The following is a 27,519-nucleotide window of genomic DNA, read 5'->3' as shown; positions in this document are numbered from 1 at the left end:
CCCCAAGTAACCGTGAAGTGCTTGACTCAATAAACGTGCTGCGGCACTACGCAAGTTTAACAGGACAGCAAGAAGCGATGCAATCCCTGTGGGCCTATGAACGCAGCGTGAAGCCATCTCTGATAGCTAAGCAGACGCAAGACAAGGTTACGGATTACTTTCAGAGGAATTAAAAACAAAGTCCTTACAACTGTCAAGTGCTTGGTACGGAATTTCGATACAGCGAAGTAAATAGCCGATTTTTACGACTTCATTATATCGAGGTTTAATTGTAGTCCCATCAGTCCTTTCACTAACGTAACAACTTCTTTCCAATTTTATTTTTCACACAGTACTCCTTCGGAGTATTCAAGAAGATTGGACAAAGCATTACCCTTAGGCTGACCTGTGGTTTTCGTACATTTGACTTTATCATGAAATAACTTTCACAAGTTACCGATTCAGGATGGTTTTAGTAATGCATGCACATCATTTAATGCAGTACTGAATTGCTATATAGAGTATCAGTTACCACTATTAAATTGATGTAATGTGTAATGTGCACAAAACGTCTCCTCATAACAAACAAAAGGAGCCGCAGCCTCAAATGAAAACTGAAGGATGTTTGTACAGTGCACAGTTTGAAGGTTTATAACAGACGCAATGGTAACTGTTGGAATGTTCTCTGATGTAATGAATGCACAATGCACGCACAATGTCACAAATGCCTACAGAACAAGGCATGGCCTAGTACGATGCAAGGTTTGCACAGAAATGAGTTGTGAAGATGTGGTAGCCAGTTTCAAAGTTTCCTCTGGTTGTAGTTCATTGCAGAAGCTATTGCCTAAAAAAAAAAAGAAAGAAACAGCACTTATAGATATTTAAAGCATTACAAAAATTAAGGATGCCAAATCCTTCGTTACTAACTTTTTCTTTGAAATGATGTGCAAGAGACATTGGTGCATATGAACTGCCACATGTGATTTACCTACATTTGTCGTGAACAGTTTGCAACAGAATATTTTTCTCGTTTTTCAGCAGCCGACTGGTAACCATTACACGAAAGTTCAGTTCAAGTCGCACAGGCCAGAAAAAAAAATATAATCGGTGCTTCATTGTTTCAATTTACTATTTTTTATGGCAGCCTATCCTAAGAGCGGGAATGACGACAAGCAAACAAGCAACTGTAATGTAGTTTCTTCATGGCCAGTGTGACTATTTCACACTAACGTCGTAGCCACCAATTGGGTGTTGAAACCGAGACAATATAAGAAGTTCGAATTCCCCATGGCAATTTATGTTTACTAGTGCCTCGTGCATCAGTAAGAACACACAACCAAATTTGATACATGTAGGAGAAAAGAAGGAAGCCAACAAGTTTGAGAGCAATTAAAGGAAATTGTTAAAAAAAAAAACCGAAAGCATTTGACAAACACAACATAGCGTAAAGAAAGCCAACAGCGCATTGCACCCAATTGGTAGTAAATACCTGTTCAGAATCTTGACACAAGCGTACCTGGCAATGTGGTCAGGTGCATTTCCAAGCTGACTGTGGCAGAGACTGCAGCCAGTGCGCCCGCCGCCGGGCGTACAGGAGCCACACGAAACCGAGCACAATGCAGAGCACCATCTCTATGTTGTAACCATCTATCGTGGTCTCACAGGTGCCTCCCTGACTGGTGCATGTCTGCGAAAAGCGTGCACAGAGCAATATTTTTTTCTCTTCTCCAAATGTGGCCTCCCTTTAGACATAAGCATAAAAAAATTAGGAACATGAATGCCTTGACAGAATAGAAGCAAAAGCACAGGAAAATACTGCGTTGTTTTGTTTTTTTGTTCCGTAGTTGTAAAAATTGAGTAATTCTGGGCAGGAGAGCTGAAAAAAAAAAAGTGCATAACATGACTAATATTTCCTTTCACTTTCAAAAACTTTGCTATCTTTTACTAACTTCACTTTTGCTAACTGAGATAGCAGGACAACTAGCATAGACAATGGGGTGCTGCAATTTCCCTACAGCTGCTGGGTTTGCAAAAACACCTGACAGCGGATGGGCAAGTGCCGCAGTTGACGCTGGCTGATTGCATCAATTATTTACCGACTCTGAGCAACCCAGGCAGTTACAGTTGTTAAAATACTTCTCAAGCAAGATAGACCACAATATTATTACTACACTAAGCCAACACTAAAATACACGCATTTTAAATAGAGCATACTAAGTAGCTTCTTGAACAGTCAAAAAAGTAGCAGCGAAACACTACACTCAGCTGAAATACAACCTGGATTGCAGTATTTATAACTTAATAATAAAACTAACCTCACACAGTGCGTATGACAACATTTGCCATGCAACAGCAACACACATAGTAAAAGTAGCGACTGAAGGAGAACAGTTCATGAGCTCTGCTGGTTGAATGGAGCTCACCTCCAAGTGTTCCTTGGAAGAGCACAGAGGCCAGCCTTGCAAGGCACCAACGCATCTCTTGAAGGTCAGGCTGTCCATCATCCAGAGGGAAGCAGTCGCGGGCCAGTTGCCACCCAGGTTGCATATCGTGTTGAGCAGGGTCATGTACGTTCCCCCTATGGCAGGGTCACTCACTCTCGCAAAGAACGCCATCAGGGACACGAAGATGCTGTACACCGTAACCTGGGCAACACAGTCACGTGCACACATTTATGTGCTATTCATGGCACATTGTGTAAGTAGTGTGCTTGTAGCCCACGTATCGTGAAGTGGCATACGGGCTATGAGGGATGCTATGGGGTTGTTTAGTATCCATTGAAATCGCAGAGCAGATGGGAATTCTTAAATTTCGCTTGCTTCAAAATGCAGCCATTGGAACCCCCCACCTCAGCATCTAGTTCATTAAGCATAGATGTAGCTTTACGACGTAGCCTACCAATCATTTCATAGTATGCTTCATATGGAACACAAAAAGTTAAGGTCATGGTGTGCCCATATGTTCACTGAGATATGAGCATTTTCAGCTTAGATGCTATGAGCCACCCTAAGTAAAACATCAAATGAAACCTACTGCTCCATGCATGAACCTAGTAACTTGTTATTAATTGTTATTATTATAGTTATTAATTTGCATGTGCATGATGTACAAATGCCAGCATGCACTTATGCACACTATACTTTCAAACAAGTTGGTACATGTGTTGCACAGATGCAGCTTTCTGCACTGTCAGTAGAAGAAACTTTTGAGTCTACTTACGCTACTGTCACGTGTCTAGATATTCCGTACAAATGCTACTCTTATGCACAGCAAATAATTCTTCGATGTGTTTCTGGTCATAAAAGCTGCATCAGCTTGCACGTTATTTAGGTAATACTGGCATTATCGAGAATAAATCAACATGCAAGTTGCAGCACTGCATAACATACACTAACAATGACAGTGGAGGCAAATAAACTAACTTATGCGCCAAAAAGCATGGTAGTAAATAAGGAGTTGTTTAGCTAGTCCTCCAAACTTATCAGGTACGCATATAAGGTCAGGGGGCGGATTTAAAATGGGGGGCATGGTTGCCCCCTCTCAGTTTTATAGGAAAATCATTGTGACCCCCCCCCCCCCCCTCCCCTCACGTCCCAGAGTATTATTTACACTCTTCTTGACATTTCAGAGCAAATTGATTTCAAAGGCCCAATAAACAATTTCTTTAATTGTATTTTAAAGCAGCACTGGGCATTCAACGTCTTCGCGGAGTGAGACGCTCGCAGATGGAAAAATTCACTCAGGATGCATAGCGGCTTTTCCCCAGACGCCCTTAAGTTTCGATCCTGTTAGCAGGCGCAGATTTCGTTGCGCAGCGGCCAGGAGCGTTCGCCCCAGCAGACGCGATTCTTGCCCCGGCAGATGAGCTGATTCTTTAACTTTTCGCGGACGGCGAGTGAGACGCTCGGAAATGCAACAATGCGCTCAGGTTTAATTGCGGCTTTACCTCAAACAGAACCCCCCCCAAGCTTCAACCGCCTCATCCAAAAATGACACAGACACATCTATTCGTCCCTGCATAAGATGAGTATACTCCAAGCCATTGCAAATCCATCCTGCATGATATCCTATGATGCTTAAAGAACCTTCATTAAGGCTAACATTTTCTTTATTCAAGCTGGGGTTCAATTCGAGGATGTAACAGGCTTGCAAGATGCCCTTTCTTGAAAACACTGTCTAGCTGCTCTGTCTACCATCATACAAGGTCTTACCTGGTGCACAGCATAGATGATAACAATAACTGCATAGTAGTAGAACGGGAATGTTCCGTCAGGATTCTTGACATGGTATGTCCACTTTAGAACGAGCATAAACACCAGGCCGAGAAGCAACCTGCAAGAACCATAGGGTGTCACCTTATCAAAATGAACCACCACACGGAAACATCCTACCATGCAGTCAATTTTACGCAACCCTTGAAACACATCACAGCCACATGGTTGCACGTCAGTTACTATACCTTTTATAAACAATCAACATTGTTTTAGTACCCTGGATTACTGACGTCAGTTACTATATCTTTTATAAGCAATCAATACTGTTCTAGTACCGGTTTGATAACTTTCTTTTTTTTCTGACTTTCACATAAGCTTGTTTATTCCAGTATTCCTCGGTGCTCCATTTTACCTGATCTACTTTCATCCTCCCTAACACTGCACTTTTTTTTTTTTTTTTTCGTGTCTTGTCAAACGCAACACTGCAAACATGCCACACTTTGTGCATACCTGGGCGCATAGGCCTTGAGAAAGATGTCAAGAGGACTGCGGCCGGCCGTGTGCTTGCTTATTATAAGCGGCAGCAGAATCTGCACGGGCACCATGGGGATTGCCAGCAGGGCCAAGTTCTCCCTGTGGACACCGGCCTCCAGGAGCTTCAACCCTGTCACGCTGTCGGCAGCTGCAAACCCAACCTAAAGGAAAGCAAGGTGACCAAGACACCCTTTGAATCTCACAGACACCAGATTTTACACGCCAGATATTGTGTCATTTGCATTATGTATTGATATTATTCATTGCAAGCAAACAGGCAGTATGGGAAATAGTAGCACATTCAACCTATCGACTTTATAGGATGTGAAAGACGAACACAGAAGACAAGAACCATTCTGGCATCCATTAAGAAAAGTTTGAAAGACCAAAAGATTCACGGGCATGCTGCAAAGAAATGTTTTATTTTAAGCAACAGGACAGAGTAACAGTGTTTCTTGTCAATATCCAAAACTTCTATGTTCTTGTAAATGTTTGAATATGGATGGCAAAAAACCTCTAAGAATGCAATGCCTTATTCACCTTGCACGTCAGTAGGAAGACGCATAAGGTCTGGACACAGGGAAGATGGAAGATGCGCAGCGCCATCTTGTATGTCTTGACAACACCCAAATCAGGGTGGCCATCAGCTGTGTCATCAGAAGCACTGGCATCTCGCTCATGCTTGAGCAGGGCAACCAGGGTGGTTGTCAACATGAACACGATGCCCCAGAAATAGAGGAACCCTACAGCAAAGACACAACCAATGAGTTTCAACCTGATATGCCTCAGAAATGGCATCGCAAACAGATGTACACATTAGCTCAGGAGAGTAAATTGCTGGGAAAGATGGTTCACAATGTCTACAAAGACAGAGGCAGGACAAGAAGAGGAGGTACACATACAAAATTGTTAAGCGGTGTTGTGTCTTTCTTTGCTGGTTCCAATTTTGTAAGTAAACATTTGGTGAAACAAAAGGTCATATCCAATGATTCTAGAATTTCCTATCTATACATGCCACATGTGAAGCAAAATAAATTTGTTTTGGTTGGCATACCATGCAGAGAAAATGTCAGCAATAGCTGTTTGATTGCTGACTCTCAGTGTGTGTATCCAAACTTGGTCATGATGGTTATTCCATGCACCAATTTGCTACAAATGGTGGCTGGAGAAGTCTGTGAGAAATCACGAGCTTTGAAAAGTTTAGAAAACTACCTTCACTGTCCTTTGTTCCAAAACATGACAAATCAGATCTCTTAGAATGAGAACGATTGAAGTGGATTAATACATTCAATTACCCGCTATAAATTTATACCTAAACTGCTTGGTTTAAATACCAAAGCAACTCAGGCTATGAGAGACATTGTAGTGGAGTGCTCCGGAAATTTCGACCACCTAATATTCTTTAACATGCACCGACATCGCATAGCACATAGGCGCCTTGCTTTCCTCCTCCATCAAAAAGAGGCTGGTGTGGCCAGAATTCGATCCCGCATCCTTGGGTACAGAAGTTGAGCACGTCAGAGGCATCTAAGCTGTTGATCTATGCCCCTTTAATACCCCTAGCCCCTTGCATTTTCATAGTAGCACGAAAATTTAGTAATCCTGCAATTCAAAAACTGGTGTAATTTGCAGTTCTTGGGGTCTAAATCAACGCAGTGCTATCATCACTAGCTACAGTTTCGGTTCAGCTCGATTCGGTGCGGTTCAGCGCATAAAATGTGTAAGAGTGTGTCAAACACAGGGTTAGAAATTTTGATTGTTGCAATAAAGTACTGAAAGTTTTAAGAAAGTTGCAGTTTGTTTAAAACATCCTAATAAAACATTGACACAAGAAGGATCCACAACTGCATTTTCATGCACTGGATGTAAGACAGCATTAAATGTTTTGCTCATAAAACACTAATGTTTCCTATAAGTTTGTCTGAAATGCTTTGCAATGGTTTGCCCTGTTTCTTAAGTATAGAAAAGTGGCCCAAGGTCACTTCTGCATAATACTGATGTCTATGATTTCCATTCCTCTGAAAGCAATCTCACAATTTCACAAAAATTTTTTGCCTACTTCCAGGCTAGGCTAGGCTAAGCTATAGTGCCTAGAATATACTGGCTAGTGTGCCGTGTGGAAGGGTCTAACAATGGGAGGAGGTGCCGCAACGGCGATGCCTTGCAACTTTGGCCGCCAGGGGCACTGCTAGTCTTAAAGGTGCCGTCGGCTCCGTCCCGTTGGTTTGCTACCATTGCACCGTCGTATTTGCGAATCGTTTCGCTCACGTTTACGCTGTTATTGTTTATTTTTCATTTGAGGCCATAGAAATGAACTTTGCACCAAGTATAGTAGCAACAGCTTTCAGCAGCTATGCCAGCTATGCAGCGGAAGCTGCGAGTGCGTGTCGCACGAGAATAGGGAGCTTGTGGAAGCCGGTGTCTCGCATTTGTAGCTTCCACTGTGTAGCCTTAGAAAGCTGTCCACAACTATCATGATGCTAAATGTAATGAATCAGTGAATGGAGAATGCTCGCTTCATGCCACTGTGTCAGAGAAGCTACATTTCGAACCCATACGAGGCGTAGTTTTATGTTCGCCGCGACGTCAGACCCTGCACGACTTCTGGGGTGGGAGACAGACTGCAAGCATGTTCCAAAATATGTTGTCATATTAGAGCCCTGGTTTTCAATGTGGATACTTCGTGAATTTGAAGTTATTCAGAATTCGGGCATTTGGGTTTCAGACATTAGCCTGAATGATTTTATGGCGTTCGATTGTCATTATTGGGCTTGCATTTGCATGCATTATATTGTGTTCAGTTTTGCACTTTTCCTTAGTTTCATTGTGGAACAGTCTGACTTTTAGCAATTAATATCAGATAGTTTGTTACAGTTATTAAACAATTCGTTCAGTGGCATATGTTCGCTTTTGCAAAAACTTTGAGCAGTGGCTTCAAAAGTGGTTGCTTTGTATCTTTAGCAGTTCCCGTTGTACTCGATATGGATGAAAATTTAATTGGTACATTTTGTGTTATACATGCGGATTGATATTTTCTTTCGGCTTTTGCCTTTTCTTTCCTTACAAAATTTCAAGGTCACCTAGGTATGTTTGTCTTCCACCAATATTTCAGATAAAAATGCTCTGAAAGCGGGGACGAAAACAGGCTACAGAAAGAGCAGCGCGCGTACAGTCGGTACATTTACCGAGGCCCGACTACCCGGATGTTGGCCGCGAGCTTGGCACGTAGTACCTTGGCGACCTAGAGCACCACCATGCGGCGGTGGCGGGAAGGCATCACAGCGGCGACCTCGCCAGCGCGTGCCCTCAGCACACTAGCTAGTATATTCTAGGCACTATAGCTAAGCTAGTCTAGGCTAGGGTAAGCAAGGTTGGGCTAAGTTTAGATCAAGGTTCAATTTATTTGCCATCATGATACAAATGATGGTGAGAGCTGGAGTAAAAGTGACAGGGCTATGGACCTCACTGTGGCAGCACTACAGTAGTCTGACAGATGACCATATAAGAAAAGTACATAACATGCACATCTCAATGCAAGAAAAAAATCAGATGAGAGAATAAAGTTCTTCTCAGTTTACATCGATCAATGTACCAACAATTGCACAATGAAAACAACGAGAATAAGCTCAATAATGGTGAGTGAAAAAGAATTAAGTTAATCAGTCACAAACAAAAACGTTAAGGTTAGGTTAGGCTAGGCTAGGCTAGGCTAAATTTAGGTCTAGGTTCATTTGGTTAGGCTAGGGTAGGCTAGGCTAGGTTTGCTTACGCTAAGCAAGGTTTAGGCTAATGTTCAATTTATTTGCTATCGTGGCACAAATGATGGCGGGGGCCAGGATTAAAAGCTGCAGTTCGACAGCTTGACAGGGCTATGAGCCTTCACTTTGACACCGGTACAGTAATCTGGCAAATGAGCATAAAAGAAAAGTACTTCACATGTGCATCTCAACACACACACAAAAAAACACAGATGAGAGAATAAAGCTGTCCTCAGTTTACACTGATCAATGTAACCAGCAACTGCACAATTAAAACAACCGGATAAAGCTCACAATAATGGCGAATGAAAAAAGTAGGTTAAATCAGTCATGAACAAAAGTGTTAAGGTTCGGTTAGGCTAGAGGTTCCATAGGGCACAACACAACCTCAGCTGATTACCCACTACCCAAACCCTGACCCTTCTAGGCTAGGCTAGTCAGGGTAATGTTTAGGTTAGGCTAGGCTATGTTTAGATTAGGTTGGTTTAGGCTAGGTTTACATTAGGGTTGAGTTAAGGTTTAGGTTAGTTCAGGTTTATGTTAAGGTTAGGTTAGATTACTGAATCCTAAGATTTTGTAGCATGCCTCAACAAATTTACATTAATTAGCAATACTTATTAACCAAAAGTACAGTCATGCTGACATGTGGATAGATGCAAAAGCTGCTATGAATGAACAATCTACTATGTGAGCAAAAGCCTCTATAGTACACCATAAAAAATTGTGAAATGACAGAATTCCCCTTACCATCAAGAGTCACAACGCCGTCCTTTTGAGGAACAGATCTGAGGTAGCGGTTGCAAAAGTCAGCCGACTCGAGGGCCAAGAAGACAACATTGCCTAAGAAGTAGCCGGCCGTTTGTCCCACCGAGTTGCACGTAGAAGCATAGCCAACGTGCCTCCTGAAAAAGTGAAACAGAAGAGTCCATCTCTTTCTACTATATGGCAGACGGAGAATATTCTCCATCATATTCATTTGGAAATTCTCTACACAAGAATTGCACAAAACCTCAGCTGCTGCCTCCAGATTCATACCTGAAACTCATCTGAAACACAACAACCATAAAACTGTTCTAGCTTGAAAGCAATGGACATAAATAGCACTTATAAATAGAAAACACACCCTCATAGCCTCATAGAATTCTGTAATGAATGCATCAAAAACTTTTCTTTTCTGGCAACATTCCTAAGCTAACATTATTATTTTGTTCTTTTTCAGAAAGGGGTGGGTGTAGAGGTAGCAGAGAGGTGGAGGCATCATGCCTATGGCACTGTTTGCATTCTTGCTTTTATTTCAATCATGGCACCATATATCATCCAAGCACGAAATGGCTTGCCAGTAATTCAAGTTACACTATTGTCTAGTGCTACAGTGAACACAAATGCACTGTACATTGGATACTTGTAAATTAGCAAGCAAGTGCTGGCAGCATGGACAGCTGTATGTTTTGCCTCTCTTTTCGCACATGCATGATAATATGGCCACCATGGTGGTGTGAAGTTCTGAGACACTGTGATCCAACTCTAGAACGTAATTAATAATGTATGTTAACAACGAACAATTCTGTACATACCTTTTTACCTAGCACTGCATTTTAGCATAGCAGAAGGAGTTTCTCATATGTAGCACATACCATAATTAATTCCATATGCATGCAAGCATGCAGATTTCTGGCAACCAGATTATGCAATAATTCTCTATGTAAAACATGCTATCCCAGTGGAATGAACGTGGAATTGCGCAAATCAGTCATAGAAACACACACCATCAAAGATAATGGAAGTCAGCGCAGGCATTGCACTAATGCCTTCTTTCAAATCCTTCCCTTTTTCCCTAATCAACGTCTCCTCGTGTTCTCTTTCATCCATATCGCCACACCAACCCACATGAGTGGCCTCTTTGACACGGTAATAAAGCAGCAGCATAACAGAACACTGAATTACGTTATGTCACTCTAGTAATTAGACTCTGAAATGTCAGCACAGTAATATCACATATTGCAAATTAATAAACAAGCACTGCCAACAAATAAAACTGCATGTGGAAGCCAACACGTGCATGAAAATGCCTTGTGCCCGCCTACCTCGAGAGCATTGTGAGAGCCCAGCCATCCACAGCAATGTCCTGAGTAGCTGCCAGGAAGTTGAGTGCAAAAAAGATGACCGTCAGCACCAGGATGCTCGGCTCGGTTGTGCTCCCTTCTTCGTCGCCGAGCAAGGCTCGCACGTGTGACGACAGCCAGAAGAACGACAGGCCGATGGCGTACTGTGTGGGCACCAGCCATGACTTGCGCCGCCCAAAACGGTTTGAGTAAAGTGAGTCGACTATAGGTGCCCACAGAAGCTTCACACTGAAGGGCCACGAGACAAAGCTGAACAGGGCTTGTTCCTGCATCACAACACAAGAAGTAATGCGACACAAAGTTTTGGAGCCTGAGTGTCCAAGTGGCTAAAATGTTTATGCATGTTTACACTTTGACTATGAGTCATGCTGGAGCAGAGGACTCCTGGTTGATTCCAACCACAAGGCAGTCTTTGCGTTGCAAGGATGTCTCTGTACAAAGGTGTTGCTACACTTTGCTTCCCTTCAGATACCCTTGTGATTAAAATACCAGGCATTTGAGGATGCTTTCTGTTCTGCATCAGCTACTGACTGAACAGTACTGAAATTCAGCCTGTCAGTGCAGTCACACATGGGAGCATATACAATATTTACACAGCGAAAAATGACAATGGGCAACAGTTGACGAAATACTATACATCAAGCCATGCAATACAACATTTTGTAAGATGTATTCAAGGTAATATAATCATCAGCAATAGTGGGCCCTGTATAGGAGCTATGACTCCTTATGGTATGAAGAACTTATATATGTTCTCCACATATTTTTAAGCCTAAAAAGTTTGACAAAAGCGTGTTGCAGATATTATACAAACAAATTTATGATGTAAATGTATGCAATTATAGTAGGATACAACTTAAAAAATAACAGCGGTTGCTAACTATCAGTTATGGTGCACAGGCTGCGAATTATTTCGCTGAACTGTAAACAAAATCAGTTCCTGAAATATGACCATACCAAACGAACCAAACACATCAAAGTTCTTTAGCTTACAATTTGGTCTGATTCTCAGCTTTTTAGTGACGTAACCAGAAAAGCTTTAACAGCAGACTACTTTCTGTCAGAGGGGAGTTGTGCACAGTGGTTACTGTAAACGTGAGTTTTGTGCAACTGTAGTTCAGAATTCTCTTTTTTAACAAACATTCGTACAGCATCATCATCAGTTAGTGACACCACTGAGAGGCATTTTCTTCTTGAATCAATGCCCCACCTTATAGCTGACGTGCCTGTTCTGGAGCAGCAGTGGTACGGCTGAACCGAGACCCAAGGGGATGCCCTGCAACACGTACAGGAAGAGCAGGAGTGCAATACTGCGCCATTCCTCACGCACGCCTCCCAGATGAATTTTGTCGTGAGGATGGCCATCTCCGGCCGCTTGGCCATCCTCCAGCAGTGGATTCTTGTTTCGAGCCATGGCGCTGTTTTCGGTGGAGTCTTGATGCCCACCGAAGGGACGCTTGCGGGCCTCCATGTTACTCCACAGCCTTCCAAGGTAAAAGCATGATGACAGAGCACTTATTCAGTCAGACAGCCGTGATCACTTTTCGAAATACCCGCCCAATACACTGTTGCTATGTGTACATAAATATGCGTACATAAATAAATAATGTGTACATAAATAGAGATTACCTTTCAAGAATGTCAAGGGTTACCTTTCAAATATATAACATGGCCTTGTTAGAAAAAGGAATATTGCAAACATTAAGCACTTGGGGTAATAACTTCACATACACTTTTCTGCACTACTAGTGGTGGTGACTGAGACGAGCAACTTCACAATTTGCATTTTGCAAACTGCACCCCAAAAATAACAGGATCCAAAGCACAGTAAAACGTGCTAAATTGGTTATTTTAGCAGTTTTTGAATAACAAAGCACAAGGGTGGTGCGAGAATGCATCAAAAGGGGCAAAATAGCTAAATAATTAAATGGCCACAGTGATGTCACATAGAAATGGCCCAATAATAGCGATTCCGTGCAGCCACCCTTGATGCCATATGGGTACAGTTATGGCACACAATGCTAATGAAGTTTTTCAATAGCAAATAGTTTGGCTTTAAAGAAAGGCTCTCCCCACCAAATGAAACAGCAAAATCTGCGAAGGTCCTCACTGTTTGACTGCACTGACAAAATTAGTACTCGGGAGCTGGATTTATAGTTCAAGCATGTTCGTAAGGATGTTGCTGAATTTTTTCCCACCCCACACTTATCAGGTGATTGATAGCGAAAAAATTTGGTGGTCTACAACTTTTGTTATTAAAACTAGTGGGAAAGTTAAAGCCTCACGCGAGTGCATATATATGCCACAGTCTAGAACAGCAGAAAAAGAAGCCTTATTTCTTTTTGACATTTAAACAGTGATTCACAATATTGGCTTGGCATGGTTTGGTGTATGAGGTCTAACGTCCCAAAGTGGCTCACATGCTGTAGTGGAGGCTGCAGACAACTTTGACCATTTTGGGTTCTTTAACATGCATTGACATTGCACAGTACATGGGCACCTTACGTTTAGCCTCTATCAAAATGCATTTTCTTTACAATCAAGTGAGTATATGAACAACATTTTTTTGCCCAGTAAGATCAGCTGTAGAGCAAACAGTGAGCTTGGGTCCTTTTGTGAAAACGGGGACGTAAAGGTTGGAAGTTCGACATCAAAGTGCGCAGATTATGAGTGCTGCGGATGGCAGACAGCACTAGCTCGGGCAACATGAAAGGGATATTGCCTCCAGCCATGATGTTTCAATTTCAGTCTCATATAGGCCGGCATGTGCACCGGTGCCTTGATGAGCATGGACAGCACAAATTTATAGCCATGCACACAAAACAGCTGTCAATGGTTTCTTTTTTTTCTTTTTTTACAAGCAAGAACTTCAGTGAACTAGCAAAAAAAATAAATCCACTATTTGTCAGCACTGATCGCCACTCGGAGTAGTATTTTTTTCCTTGTCGCTGGCACAAGTCTGAGCATACAGCAGCATATGTTCTTTGACAAGGAAATAGTTTTCATATTTCACTTACATGTCGCTTTCTTTAAGCTGTGCATCTTCCACCAGATTTTATTAGCACTATCCTGGAACATTACCATTCACGATATGTGTTTTGCGCCAATAAAATCTTGCTTATACCATTTGCGTTCTTTTCATTCCTCTGGTTTTGACCAACGGTTTCCACTCCTGAGCTCTGCGACTTCAAAACCGTGCGCATCTCTATTCAAGTAGGAGACAAATAAGCTGGGCACTAAGACCAAGCGTATCTTACGTCTTGTCGCTACATACAATATCAGGCAGGTTAAAATCTTTGTCACCTAGTATACGTTAATGTGGAGGCGCAGTATATATCAGTCTCGATTAACAGCGCGCACTTGAATCGATGCGATTGGATCGATTCACATGCGACGTAACCGTACCGTCTGGAACGAAGAAGCCTATGGCATATATGTGCGTGTAAATGTCGCTAAACGCCCTCGCGACATTTGGCGCAATATGTGCATCGGCACATATGCTCTATAATAGCGCTTAATTTTGCGAACACAGCTGTGCTTACAAAAACCGGCAGCACCAAGAAGAAGGAGGTGATGATATATAAAGCAAAACAATGTCGTTCAGTCTCGTGTAGAAGGAAAAATAAAATCATAAAGCGTTATCAAACAGCGCCAACGTACTACGTAAATAAATGGATGAAAGCAGCAAGTGCGTTTAGTTTAGCAGCGCTTGAGATCGGACTTCTAAAATTGGCTTACAAGACCTCAATAACTTCTAATAGATGCTGCACGTGAATTACAAGAAAGCAGGCAAAATGCAGCTGTAACAATCTGCAGCCAATGAGAGGTCAAAGGCATCTTGAATGACCACCGCTATCCAGCGTCCATTGATTAATAGCCCGTCGTGTCATGGTCAACATTTGGCCATGGTCCATGCTCTGTTAGTTACTACGTTGGCGTACGTAGGTTCCCAGCGCATGTTCAACTCGGTTTCAAACGCTTGCACGCCCCACAAAAATTGAAATTTAACCGCAGTGGTGCTTCTCACCTCGAATCTGCACTTATCCCGCGTCATTCATTTACTCGTCGTTTGGAATGAATGCAGCAGACGACTCCGGCTTGAACATACGTGTCCCTCTGAATGTAGACTTCGCCGTTAAGCGGCGCTACATTTCAACATGATTGCAACACTAATGTGGTAATAATTTGCAACTGTGAGCAGTCACATGCTAACATTTGTTGTTTTGTTTTATATGTTTGATAATATTTTAGCGTTAAAGATCAAAAAGAAAGCATACGTAAGTTAGCATTTCCGCTTCCGTTTGTGGCACAACCCAGCATGGCGGCAGTGGAATTTCTACTTTGACTCATTGGGGTGTTTGTGTGTAGAAGTTGGGCGCGCTTCAGGTGTTAATATGCCCGAACGGTTGAAGACCGCAAAATCAACGTCGCGGACGCGCTGTCTGCGACATTTGTAGCCCATTTAGTTCGCGAAAACCGCGATCCTATGAGCCGTCGCTCCGCGCTTCACCAGCAAGTTGACCACGGGCATCAATCTGCTTTTCTCTGAGTAATTAATTCGGCCTCCAAGATGACTGACGGCGAAGGCAACGAAATTCGTGTCAAGACGGCTTACAACGGGTGAGAATGGCTTGTAAAATCTGTTCGCATGTTACTGTTCACACAGTTTCGTCAAGCTTGTCCTTCCATGATGCTGTGTATCTCAGGCTGGTACCCCCCTTCTCTGATGACCGTTGACACAGGCAATATCTCGACACTGAAGATGCAGGGAAGCTTTTTCACGTGTTATTGATCAATGCTGATTAAGCTGCATGACATTTTCGCCTCCTTGGTAGCCCTGAGAAGTCTGTGCGATCATGACCTACACTCTCTGAAAGAGAGACGCGCTCCGTGCGGGACTTAATCGAAGCGCGCCTGTCACTTTGCCTGTTTGCTTTGGCCAGGCTGCTGTCACGCTAGGCAAGACTCCGACTCAATTCGCTCCTGTTGGACCGCTACAGCTGCGAGCAGGACCCGCTGGCGATTCCAAGATGTTTCGCACTTCCTCGGAGGACGCTGTTGATCGTTGTATTTCCTCCCCCTTAACCTAGTCCGGTTCGCACGGTAATTAAGACGGGCTGACCTCGAAAGTGTCGCGACGAAGGAGGAGAAGGTCCGCGACGTTGTTGCAGACCAAAATCAATCGCACCGTTCGACAGGCTCCTCGTAACGTCTCTGTAGCGGCGCGCCTGTGGCTTTCTCTTCTTTTCTTTTTGGCTCCCGTGCTGCACGCAACCTACGGTGTCTGGGCGGCTGGTTTATCGGTAGTTGGCAGAAGTCGCTTTTTTTTTTTTCCTTTTTTTCCCCGTCTTGGCGCAGCGAGTTCTTTTGCGTGCGTGCGTCCGATGGATGTTTCCGCAGCTAGTCTGTGCGCCCGCTTGCGTGACGTGACGGCCCGTGCGATGCGAGCGTCGCGCGGCACTGTCCGTGATTCTTTAGTTGTTGTTTTCTGCTGTCTGTCTCTTTCTTTTCGAGGCGGCGTGTTTGTGAAATGGAATTCGTTCCGGTCACGGCCCCAGCCGTTGTTCATTGTGCCGTAGCCGCGTCCGTAGCGCAGCTGGCTGGCTCGCTTGCCGAGCTGCTGCCACCGCTTCTGCTCGTGGCAGTCGCCGCCGCGTTACGCCGTAGCCCGCGCGGCTCATAACGGTGCTTCTTGCTGCACTGGACACGCTTCTCTTGCCCCTGTAACGTCGCCGTTCTTCTTGACTCATTCTCTCCCCCGCACATCTTTTTCCTCGCCCTCTGATGTAACTCTTGTTTTCTTTTTCTTCTGGCCTACGCATTCCTCTTCCGACATAGCGCTGTGAGAGGAACGCCCTGTGAAACGCTCGTCAGCAAGCAAAGAAAGCGGATAACTTAGCTTCTCCATCGTAGAGCGCGCGCGCGCGCTGATACGCTCCTCTCATTCACGCCAGCCCTCCTCCGCATGTTTCCGATCTTCTTTCTTTTTGTTTTTGCCCCCCTCCCCCCTCCTAGGCACAGCAAGCAGAACTAGTGAAACGAGTCCGGCTATCGAACAGGTCTGGGCGCCGACTACGCCCTTTGCACTTTTTGCGTGGGCGTTGCATGAATAAGCCCCTCACACGCTGTGTTATCTGCTTAGTCAGAATATCACCTTTCTGTCGTCACAGGTTTATTGGAACGAGTGGATATGTTTTTCCTTACTTTTTTCGACTTCCGCTACCGAAGCTTACAACAGTAGGGTTTTACACTTTCCTATCTGGCTAGGAATAGGCATTGTGGACTCAAGCTCGTATGCAGGAACCCAAACATTAATTAAATGAAGTGTCGCTTTTGTTTTGTTTCAAACCTTATAGCGCATTTGTCACTTTGGGACGTTATTTACCATTTTAAAAATGGCATAGCTAACCATACTGAACGTTGTGCATGTGCAGCTTTAGATGGGCTGCAGTTGTGCGCGTCACAACTTTATATTTCCATCAATTCCAGTAGCTTCGCTGAGCTGAAAGCTATCTTCATACAGGCCTTAACACTCGTTTACAGTTTGTAAAAACCTTTACATTGGTGAGCTGTTTTAATGGTACACCTGCCAGTTGCCCTTGTTCATGTTTTATGGCAAAAGTTGTTGACTAGAAGCCTTGACTAATCATAAATTCTCTTCGTGCTAGGTTGCCTGCTGGGCTCGGCTGAGTATGGGACGGAAAACTCTCGCTACTTAGTTTTGCCTTAGTCCACATACAGCTTATGTCATAAAATTTATTCAGTAAAAAGATGTGCTTTAAGAAGTAAAACCTGAGCCATGTTGAGGTCATTTTCCAACGTTCTCAGCCTTTGTTACATAACAAACAAAGGTTCGTTTTGTGGCTTGAAAAAGTGCAAGAATTGGTCAGCCCATGTAAAAAGTAGAACGGAATTTGTAATTTATTTACTTCTGGATACATGGCACACTCTTGACTCTTTAACGAATGCCAGCATCAGTTTTATTGTTGTTGGTTTTGCATTTATCGGCTGTTTGTCATTACCTTGTTTTCAGTCCATGGTCTGAAGCTTGTCCCGTGAGGTGGTTATCATGTGGTCACAGGATCAGGCAGTAGGGACCGCTGCTTCATTGTAACTGGTTGTAAATGTCACCTGTTCTGATGTTTCATTGTTTTGAATTGCAGACCTTACTTGGAGAATTTACTTTGATCTCTGAAAAAAATCCTAGCTAATTCTTCTATCACAAATGGTAACACCGCAACAATGTCCCTACTGGTTGGGCATCCGCTTCACACAAGGAAGTTGTAAGGTTGGGTTGATAGCCAGTGCCGCTGGCTATCAACCCAAACTTACAACTTCCTTGTGTGAAGCGGATGCCCAACCTGGCCACCTATCATTGATATTATAGATACAAGCTTTCCCCAGGCCTGGTGCTCTATTCCTCTTGGGTGAAATGCTTGGCAAAATGGGTCTAATACATAATCATCATCATCACTTGCGAATGGTAACTGTTTAGTGCCATCATCATTGTGGTGTGTTCAACGACTCCTTTCTAAACTGCTAAACAGGGGTCTTAATGAGCAAAAAATAGCAGTCACTTGCAAGCAGGTTATAAGTCATTAGTGCTAGCAAAAGGATGACTCTGTGCATGACTTTCGCTGCCACTGGACAAACACAAATAGCTGTAGCAGCCTACCAGTGATAAAGATGAATTTGTTGCCGAGCAGTCTCTGCATTACTGCCTGGGTTATAGCCACCAGTTCTAATTAAATTCCTTGCCATTAATACATTGGGCTTGCTTTAAAGGGGAATAAAGACTGCGGAAAAAAAAAATCTTGAATTTTTAATGAGATATATATTCATGTGCTGGTACTAAATGTACAGTGCATTTTACTGTACGAGGTTATTACTCATCACATTCAACTTACTAAGAATTAAGCGTTTGTTAAATGCTGTGTAAAAGATTCCTGCATGCAACTTGCAGCGAGGTTACAGATCGGTCTTGCTTTTCACAGAACACCACCAGTGTGTGAAATTGATGGATTAAAAAAAAATAAAGGACTTTCAAATTTACAGTGCAATTTTCTGTGACAGAGCTCAGCTGCCTTATTGCACACCCAGAAATGACATTTCTAGACAAAATGACAGCCATTAGGAACCAGCCTATGAAAAATGGGAAATGCTGTGTAAGACACTGTGAAGGGATGAAGTGCACTGAAAAGAAAAAAAAAGTGACTGCTGTATTTTCACACACACACGCACGCATGCACACACACACACATTTCATTTTTATATATGGAAAACTTCACATGCAACTTTTACATCTGTTGAAAACTGCTTGTGGCCATGTTATGCAGGGAGATCATGGTGATGTACATTGACCCGGCCATTGCTCTCGAGAAGCTTTGTAAGGAGATGCGTGACATCTGCAAGTTCAATGAGGAGCAGCCATTCACGATGAAGTGGGTCGACGAAGAAGGTGAGATTGCGAAGTCTTTTTATGTGTGGTCTTGGAAATGTACCATTCATTAACAGCCTGAAGCAACACTTAATGTGGTTTGAGGCAGTTACTTTTTTTTCTTTTCCCTTTCTGTTGGTGAATTTTTAAAACAAACTGGCAGCAGCATCCAGATTAAGATTGACCATGCTGCAACAACATTAGCCATTCTTTATCGTTGTCACTTTAGTGTGCACAGTTAAATCATATATGTATGGCAGGGGGAACATCCGGAACCATTGGAAGGTTCATTGTGAGCTGGTCTGGGACTAAGCTCTTCAAAAACAGTACAGTGCACTCGAAAATGTTTCGTTTTTCTCCGTTTCATTTTTCATTGTCCTCTGAAATGAACTCCATTTTCAGATTGAGAGCAATGGCAGTGTTGCGAATATATTGTTCGAAAATAATTCTGCTAAGGCTACCAGTAGGCTGCATGCTTTAGCTGCAGCGGTGTTGCACATTTGCTTGCATTTATGCGTACATTGACTTCGGTTAGGCATTTCATCATGCATCCGTCAGCCTTGCAGTAGGGGCGGCGCGTGCACATAATGCCATTTTTTCTTGTATGCTTTCTTTGGGAGCTGGCTTGATGAATGCACAGTAAGCAGGCATGGTATATTGAGGTAAAGTACACTGAGATGCAGCACACTTCTATGCACAGTGCACTGGGCCACAGTACGCAGAGCTGGTGAAAGACCTCTTGTGTGGGCCTATTAATGCATGCATGCTTTCATAAAGTGGCAGTGTCGATTGCAGCTGATCCTACTAAGAAATTGGTGGCATTCAATGGCAGTTAGAGCTACCAGTCTTGAATGTTCTGTGTGCTAAAATTCGTTATTAGCAGTGACGGGTTTTTCTGTTCAAATGAAGTTCCTAAATAAGCATTTGTTTATTTTAGAGGGCAGCTCAGAAAATTACTGGCTGGAATGCTGAAATAAGCAGGTCCAATTGTGAACATATCTTTTTGTATCTTCTTCAGTGAATTTCAGTTCCCTTTCTATGCATAGTGTAGCTTGTGTGTACCGTGTGAAGTGGAGATAGGACCATAAAGTCATTTCATGTGTGGGGTTATATGACTGAACAGGTTCCACATTGCCTAAATTGACAGATAGGGAGGGAAGGGTAGAATGGAAAAAAAAAAATAAGTGAACTGAGGGTATCACCCTGCTTTTAAAAACAGAAATGTATTCGGCAGAAAAAAAAAAAAAAAATGAACATGTGGTCTGAAGCTTCAGAAGGACGCCATCGACACCTGTGAGAGGAGAGCTGTCACTCTTAAAAACGAGACATGCATGTCCTTGCGTGTTCAGTTTTTGCCTTCATTTTCAAACGGCATTGTTCTTTCCCTTCCTTGCGTTGTGGCGGTGTTGCATGACCCGTTTTGCTCTGCCTGCCGCGAGAGAGCCCAGCTGTGCCTTTATTGTCGTTGTTTGAAAGGGGCTGGCCCCGCATTTGTGTGCACTCAGCTTCAGCAACACCTGCTTCGTCCTTGGATTCAAGTTGATTGGTATCCACCGCAGCACAGCAGTGACTGTCACAGTTTGTTTTACTGACATGAAGGCTGCTTAATCACTTGTGTCATATTAGGCAAGGGTCTGTGAAGCCTAGGCCTGCATTTGGCGCTGTTGTGTTAGGCCTGCGTGGAGCATGGGGCTTGGCTGAAATGCACCCTCTTCCCTGCAAGCGCAGTTGTTTGTTTTTATTCTATTTTTTTCTTTATTTGGCTATGTGCTGAGTTGCTTCAACGACATTCGGAGGTATTGTCTGGAAGCAGCTTCTTTTTTTTTCTCTTGACACTTCACTGCATACAGGTTAGGGCGAAAAATCGTGCGGGTGCAGTTAGCTTTTGAGAAGGAGGGTGGCGGGGGTAATCTTAAAAATACTTTGCAGACACCTGATAGAGTCCATTTTATTTGCATTAAATACTTCATTGTGAACAGAGGTCCAGTTGTGTTCATTGTAGGATAAATTGAACCTACACTCCATGTTGGAAAGAGAATTCTAGTTTTACTCCACCTAGGTTGCTTGTAAGTTGTGTGCTGCAGAAGTGAAAGTACTGCATCACTTGTGTTTCGTGTCTGCAGAAGCAGACATTGTCTTCTGCACATAAGTTGTTTGAGCTCACAGGGTGAGGCATGGGGGAAACCCTTGACCATCGGTGTCAGCCTGTGCACTGCTTTTCTGCAGGCGACCCATGCACCATTTCATCTCAGGAGGAACTGAACGAAGCCATTCGCCTGTACGAAGTCAATAAGGACTCGGAGCTTACCATACACGGTTGGTCCTTCGGCTTGCAACTTCCCCCCTTATTTTCTCTTTGTTAATAGACTCATCTCCTTTTGTTTTATATAGGTTTTTTGTGCTTTTCTTTTCTTGCTCATTTCAATTTTCCTGTTGTGCAGTTTTTCCTAATGTTCCTGTGGCTCCTGGAATGCCCTGTGCTGGAGAGGACAGTGAGTTCATCTTTTCATTCTTTGTCTTTTTTAAGTGCGTGGTGGTGTGTACCTTTTTTTTGTGCTCATACTCTTATAAGCACATCGCGTGGATTGCACTAGTCTGTTGTTGATAAGTATTGCTGATAAGAACATCTTTGCCAGTGGGAATCATGCCAGCAGCCTGCTCGTACTGCATGCATACATTAACATATGAAAGAAGCCTTCCTTCTTTGATTCCGAGGAAGACATATTTGTTCTTTTTTTCTTTTTCTTCTTAGGGAGGGAAGTAATTGAGTAGTCATTTTCGACAGGATAAAGTTTGAAAAACAGGAACAAAAGACACCAGTGCGAGTATGGTCATGACCTTTGTGGGTCAAGTGAAATGGTCTACCAATTGAGCTACAGAAGCTTTCATCTGTCTCGTACAGAAGCAAATAGCCTTTGCTGCAACTTGGTAAAACATCACACTCTGCACGAAGAGGTTGTGGGCTTTGTTCCTATTGGTGATGTGTTGTCTTCTGTGTTGACAAATTATATCTCACCTAAAATGATTGGTAATTATTTTTCTGTCCAGCTAGGAAAAAAAAAATGATAGCAGAAGTCTGAAAGTTTGTTTACCCTTTTTGTATATATCCTATCGAGCCCTTCATCTCCTCTATTCATTTCTGTTCCTGTGAGAGTCAGTGATATGTTGGCTGCTATTACTTTGAGTTTACTTTCACACTAAAACCATAGTGCATATATTCCTCCTCTTACATTCCACTGTGTTTTCTTTGTTTCTTATATCAAGTAACTTCTTTTGCTGACTCCAACAAATGGTTGCTTCATATTTTTCTGTTCTGAACTTTCACTACATTGCGGGTGGCAGGGTTTGCGATGCCTGTCGGCTGCATTTTTAATTGGTAAGATGTTAATACCTGATTAGTCTGTTGAGCCAAAGCACTGATGAGGTTTCATTTTTTATTACAGCCACTTCCGTCACGCTTAATTTAGACGAGTTTAGTTAAAAAGCCAGTATAATTAGAAAAGAGTTGCTCCTGGACGTGGCTGGTGCATGCAACTCTTTCAGGCTTGACTAAATTTAGATTTAATTATGCGCTAAGTTTCACAATGTTTGATTTCTTCTAACCACATTTTACATAGTGTGCAGGCAGAATGACATTTTAATCTCGGGTCTGTTCTTTGATGTCACTTCTTTACATGTTGGTTCAGGCAGGGTTTTACCATCCACATACTGGGAATCTCTTACTGTCTCTTGATGTCTTCTCACGGCAACAACTTCTGCAGCGTGAATCATGACGGTTTGTGATATGGATTCCCTTTCTTTTGGTGCAGAGAGCATCTACCGAAGAGGGGCTCGACGGTGGCGAAAGCTGTACCGCGTCAACGGCCACATCTTCCAAGCAAAGCGTTTCAACCGGGTATGTCAGGGCAATGCCGTTGGCACTGCTTTAAACTCCTTGCTGATGTCGCCCCCGCATGCTGTCTCTCCACATCCCGTATAGAAGCAGTTCCGTTGGAAAGAAGATAACGGTGTTTGCTCTTGTCGCCTCTCTTCATGTTTAAAAGGCGGGCTCGGGAGAAACCTTACCTTGCGGTTGTCACCGACTCTTGTCTGTCGCTTGAGTAACGTCCCTTTCCCCAGCCTCCTCCTCTTCTCTAGGAAGGAAAGCGTTGGTGGGAACGGGCTGAGTGGGGGGCTCGCTTATCTTGTTCGTGGCTCATTCTGATTAGGCGCAGCTCTGTGACAGGCCAGTCCTGGGTGCTAGACTGTCAGGCTTCACATCTGTTAGGCATGCCCCATTGTCCTTGCGTTTGTCATGATACTGATAGAGCTGATAGTGAGTGATAATTATTTTCTTGTTGGCATTGTTCTGGCCAAGGCTCCCTTTTTGAGTCTTTTCTTCGCTTTCACGCATTTTGTTCCTCTTTGTTATTGTTATTTAGTTCATAGATTATTTAAGCTTTACCTGTTTTCTTTCTTTTTCCGCTTGACTTTTCAGTTTCTTCTGACTTGACAAATGTGGGAGTTAAATGTTGTTTGTGGTTTTATGGTGAAGGTTTCCTTTGTTGTCTTTTTTTGCATCAAAAAATTCTTTCTATAAAATTTTTCTGCTTGGTGATAAAAATGGGCATCCAATTAGCTATGAAAATTTAATTGTGTATATATATATACATATATATATCAGCATCTTTGGAACCCTTTGTAGTTCATTGGTTCTCTGTAGTGCTACTCGCAAACTTGAGTTGGGCTTGATAGTCGTGGCATAGCACGGCACAATTTTAGTTAGGAAAGACGAAGAAAACTGCTTGGTTTCTACTCTGCAGCGAACAAACCTCACAATGTACCTTTTTATTTAACACCTGTCCTTTGCAATATTGCAATCATTGAAGTTGTACCATGCTGCATTTTCCTTAATGCTACTGTGCCAGCATTAACTTTTTTTTTTCTCCTCCTTCTTTATGTTCTCCTCTTATTATGAAAATCTTCTTTTTCAACGTGTGCCGCGTAATGAGGTGCATGTTGTGCTGCCCTGACTAATCGTTGCTCCCTGCGTATTTTTTGTCACTTGCAGCGTGCGTTCTGCACCTTCTGTTTGGACCGCATCTGGGGGCTGGGCAGGCAGGGCTTCAAGTGCATCAACTGCAAACTCATGGTGCACAAGAAGTGTCACAAGCTCATCAAGCTGGCTTGCTCGGGACCTCTCGTGAGTCGCCTCCGCTCCCTTGTTCTTCGTCGGTGCACCACAATCCAAATTAGAACTAGCAAAGAAAGGATTATACATTGGTGCACATAAAAAAAGGAAAAAGAAAACTGGGGTTGTCACTTAGCTTTTTGTGACTGTTTGCATGGGTCTTTAGTCGTAACTAGCGTGAGCGGCCGTTTCATGTGAAATATATGAAGGACAAACGTAGGTATGGTAAGCCTTTGTTGAGGCAAATGTGTGGGAGACTCCCTGAATAATTAATTTATATCTATGTGAGAATGTTTGCATAGATGCAGGGGAGGACGGGCTGCTAGGAAAAGCTGTGCACCTTTACTAGCTGACATATGACAGCATGTTAAAGTAGTTTTCTCTAGTTTTTCATGGTAGAGTAATGGTAGAAATTTTTTCATGTACCACAGTCGTTGGTTATCAGAGTACATTTCAACTGCACAACTTCTGGGAACGTCTTTATTATTTTTTTTTTTCCAGATCTTTGTGCCAAAGCTATCGGTTCATTCAATTTTTGAAGCAGTTCTAGTGCTGTATGCTCACAGTAGTCGCAGAGCAGGAGTATGTCACGAGGCAAACCGTTTTCATCTGTAAAATTGAACGGTCAACTTACATAGTGATGGGTGAAAAGGCTCCAGTGGAAACATTTGGTTAGATTTGGCTTTGAATGAAGCTTACTGCAGTGACCACGTCACTGTGCTCTTAATGGGTACCTGAATCGCATCCTGTGGTAAGGGTTATAGGGAGTGAAAAAGGTGAGGGCATTACGCCGGGGAGTCATCTGGTGGTGCTAAATACAAGCTTCTGACAATGCACCTCACTGGAAGAGTGGTAACAAAATGCACTTGACGATACATTTTTATTGGTCTTCGCATGCTTGGAAGTATAGTGCTTGAATGCCAGCCGCCAGGGGCCTGCAGTGTACGACCAGCTTCAGGCCACTTCGAGCACTGTAACACTGTCATGCCACTCCAGAGGGCACAGATTCTTTTCTCTTGCATTTTTGCACCACGCACTACGCTGTTATCTGAATCATGCAATGTCAAAGGTGTCAGATGCTGCATTTAAGGCACAGATGAGAATCAATCTTTTTCTTTTTCAGAAAAATGACCAAGACCAGTTTGCTGAGTCGTCTGCCCCCACCACGCCGGCACCAGCAAGGACAAACGACACGACAAATGGCGGAGATGTAAATGGCACAAGTTTGAACAGAGGTGGGTTTTCTTTCTTTTATTTTTTTTTTATTATTTTTTTTTGTGTGTGTGTGTGGGGGGGGGGGGGGGGGAATTTGTTTTGGGACACTTATACTATAACACACGCATATGCACATGTGCACGAAAGAAAGAGAGTATTCAAGCTAACTTGAGCTAAATGCTAAAAAATTTAATATTTGAAGCAGACGAGAGAACCCAGTTGTATATTCCTACCAGCCGCGGCCACCTTGTGTACCACAGGCAATTTCTTGCTTTGCGATTGCTTAATTAGCTATTTAAGATGTTTTGCTTTGTTTTCTAAATTACTAAATATTTAGTTTGGACAATAAGTGGCATTTGAAAAGTTTTGTGAACACCTTCAGAAACGCCCATTCCATCATTCGCAATAAGGAAGCCTCGCAGGTATCTTTGTTTTCCGAGCTTCGGAGAAAGCCCACAAAATGCAAGAAGATCACGTGACTAGCATATTCACGCTCTGTGATTATGCTGTTCTCAAGTCGAGGTTTCAGTGAACAAATTCAGGTGAGGCCGTGGCTCTACGGCCCCATTGCAGCAGCAAGCCGATATGTTGGCGATGTTTCCTTTGCCCATGTTATCCATTTGACATGTGTGACGGTGCAAGTGTCAGCAACCACATCACCGAAGTGATGGCCTTGTGGTAGAGCACCCCCCCTTGCATTTGGGAGGTGCCAGGATCGATCCCTGGTGCCCCCGGCTACCTACCAGTCTTCCAATGGGTACAAGGTTTCTTAGAAAAAGGGTCGGCGACCAGACATTTTCTAGGGAAACAGAAAAGGAAGGTCACAAGTCACTCGCATAAAATGGTGTTCATGTGAAAGAACTGTGGGATACATCAGAAAAATGAGACAATACAGAGACATTTTTTGTCTTCCTTTTTTTTTTTCTGTCCCTAATACTTAATGTGTTTGCCTTTGTTATCTGTAGATATCGGAGAATGAAAGCAGATAAGCAAGCTCATTGTGATAAAGTCTAATTACTAAGCTTTCGGCTACAATGCCTCATTTAAACTGTGCCACTATGTTCCTGATTCTCCTGTGCATGGTGTTTTGGCTTTGTAAAAAAGGTAAATCTTTTATGGCTGCAGTTTTCTGTCCTAATGCTCTCTTAAGTTTCAAGAAGTGCTTCAGCGTGGCAGACAAGGACAAGACGTAGAAAACACACAACAGAGCGCCAACTAACAGCTGATTTTATTGAAACCCGTGTCAACGTTCTCTACATCTTGTCCTTGTCTGCCGTGCCGAAGCATTTTTTGAAGTATGGATCACCAACTGGCCTACAAAACAACCCTTCTAAGCTCTCCTAAGCTTTCCTTGGCCTCACTTTGCTACAATTTAGTAGCTAAGTTCACTTGGAAGTGCTGCTCATTAAATTTCACTCTCTCACCTTTCCATTACATTATTTATGGTACTGGGAAATGGATAAATATTTGCTTCTGTGCAAACTTGACATAGAACAAAATTTTAAAACCTAAAAATGTTCTTTTCTTTTTTTTTTTTTCTTTGCTTGAAAAGTTCTAGCCTGCAGGTTTTTTTGTCCCAGGTCTTTATTTATTTTTCAGGATTCTTTACGGGGCTTAAAAGGGACAGAAATGCAGAAGAGTAGTGACTGTCGTGGCGTGTCACCTTTTGTGAGGTCTTTCACTAGGATTAGGCTTTTAGCATGTTGCGCAAAAGAAAAAAATGGTTAGGGATTACAAGAAAAAAAACGAAGTTGTTATGTATGATTGATTACCACTTTCTAGCTGTAAAGAGGCTACTATCACTGTAAACATAGCTTATGGGCTGTCTGCCAATGATGACAGAAGTCCCTGCTAGTCTTGACATATAATTAATTTTACCATTTTAGGAATTGAATGGTAAGAAAAGGTATTCCCTTTTCAGTTCCAAATTTCTCTGTGAAAGATGCATCTTTTGCTCCTGAACATACTTTGACATGGTTACAAAATGCCAAACAGACAAATTTCACCACAACCAAAATTTGGGGTAACATTAGGGAGTGAGTGAAGACACTGCCTTTAAGGGTATGATGCAACAGCGTGCAGTTTGCTA

The 27,519-nt window shown here is 42.9% G+C and overlaps 2 protein-coding genes across 3 annotated transcripts in view; one reads left to right on the top strand and one right to left on the bottom strand.

The window, feature by feature from the left end:
* Positions 1-229: 229 nt before the first annotated feature.
* On the bottom strand, positions 230-14,760 carry LOC146196502 (acetyl-coenzyme A transporter 1). Its single transcript, XM_084598259.1, has 10 exons — positions 14,636-14,760; positions 11,819-12,092; positions 10,570-10,874; positions 9,233-9,387; positions 5,268-5,470; positions 4,704-4,888; positions 4,191-4,311; positions 2,403-2,624; positions 1,496-1,666; positions 230-823 (listed from the first exon to the last, which is right to left on the bottom strand). Exons 2-9 carry the CDS (start codon positions 12,077-12,079, stop codon positions 1,508-1,510), a joined length of 1,611 nt encoding a protein of 536 aa, XP_084454385.1. The 5' UTR covers positions 12,080-12,092; positions 14,636-14,760; the 3' UTR covers positions 230-823; positions 1,496-1,507.
* A 144-nt stretch (positions 14,761-14,904) lies between these two features.
* The window catches only part of aPKC (protein kinase C iota type), a 42,866-nt gene continuing 30,251 nt past the window's right edge, over positions 14,905-27,519 (top strand). The window contains exons 1-7 of one of the 2 annotated variants that reach the window (XM_084598257.1): positions 14,905-15,228; positions 18,945-19,066; positions 21,272-21,361; positions 21,487-21,537; positions 22,855-22,940; positions 24,096-24,227; positions 25,339-25,450. In XM_084598257.1, the coding sequence (XP_084454383.1) occupies positions 15,179-15,228; positions 18,945-19,066; positions 21,272-21,361; positions 21,487-21,537; positions 22,855-22,940; positions 24,096-24,227; positions 25,339-25,450 (643 nt within the window). In that variant the 5' untranslated portion in view covers positions 14,905-15,178. The remainder of the gene's footprint in view (positions 15,229-18,944; positions 19,067-21,271; positions 21,362-21,486; positions 21,538-22,854; positions 22,941-24,095; positions 24,228-25,338; positions 25,451-27,519) is intronic. The other variant, XM_084598258.1, reaches the window with a different exon arrangement.

Source organism: Amblyomma maculatum, chromosome 3, assembly GCF_055883805.1.
Source record: "Amblyomma maculatum isolate TAMU_Amacu chromosome 3, ASM5588380v1, whole genome shotgun sequence".
Taxonomy (NCBI): domain Eukaryota; kingdom Metazoa; phylum Arthropoda; class Arachnida; order Ixodida; family Ixodidae; genus Amblyomma; species Amblyomma maculatum.
This window is presented reverse-complemented; position numbering and strand designations above follow the sequence as displayed.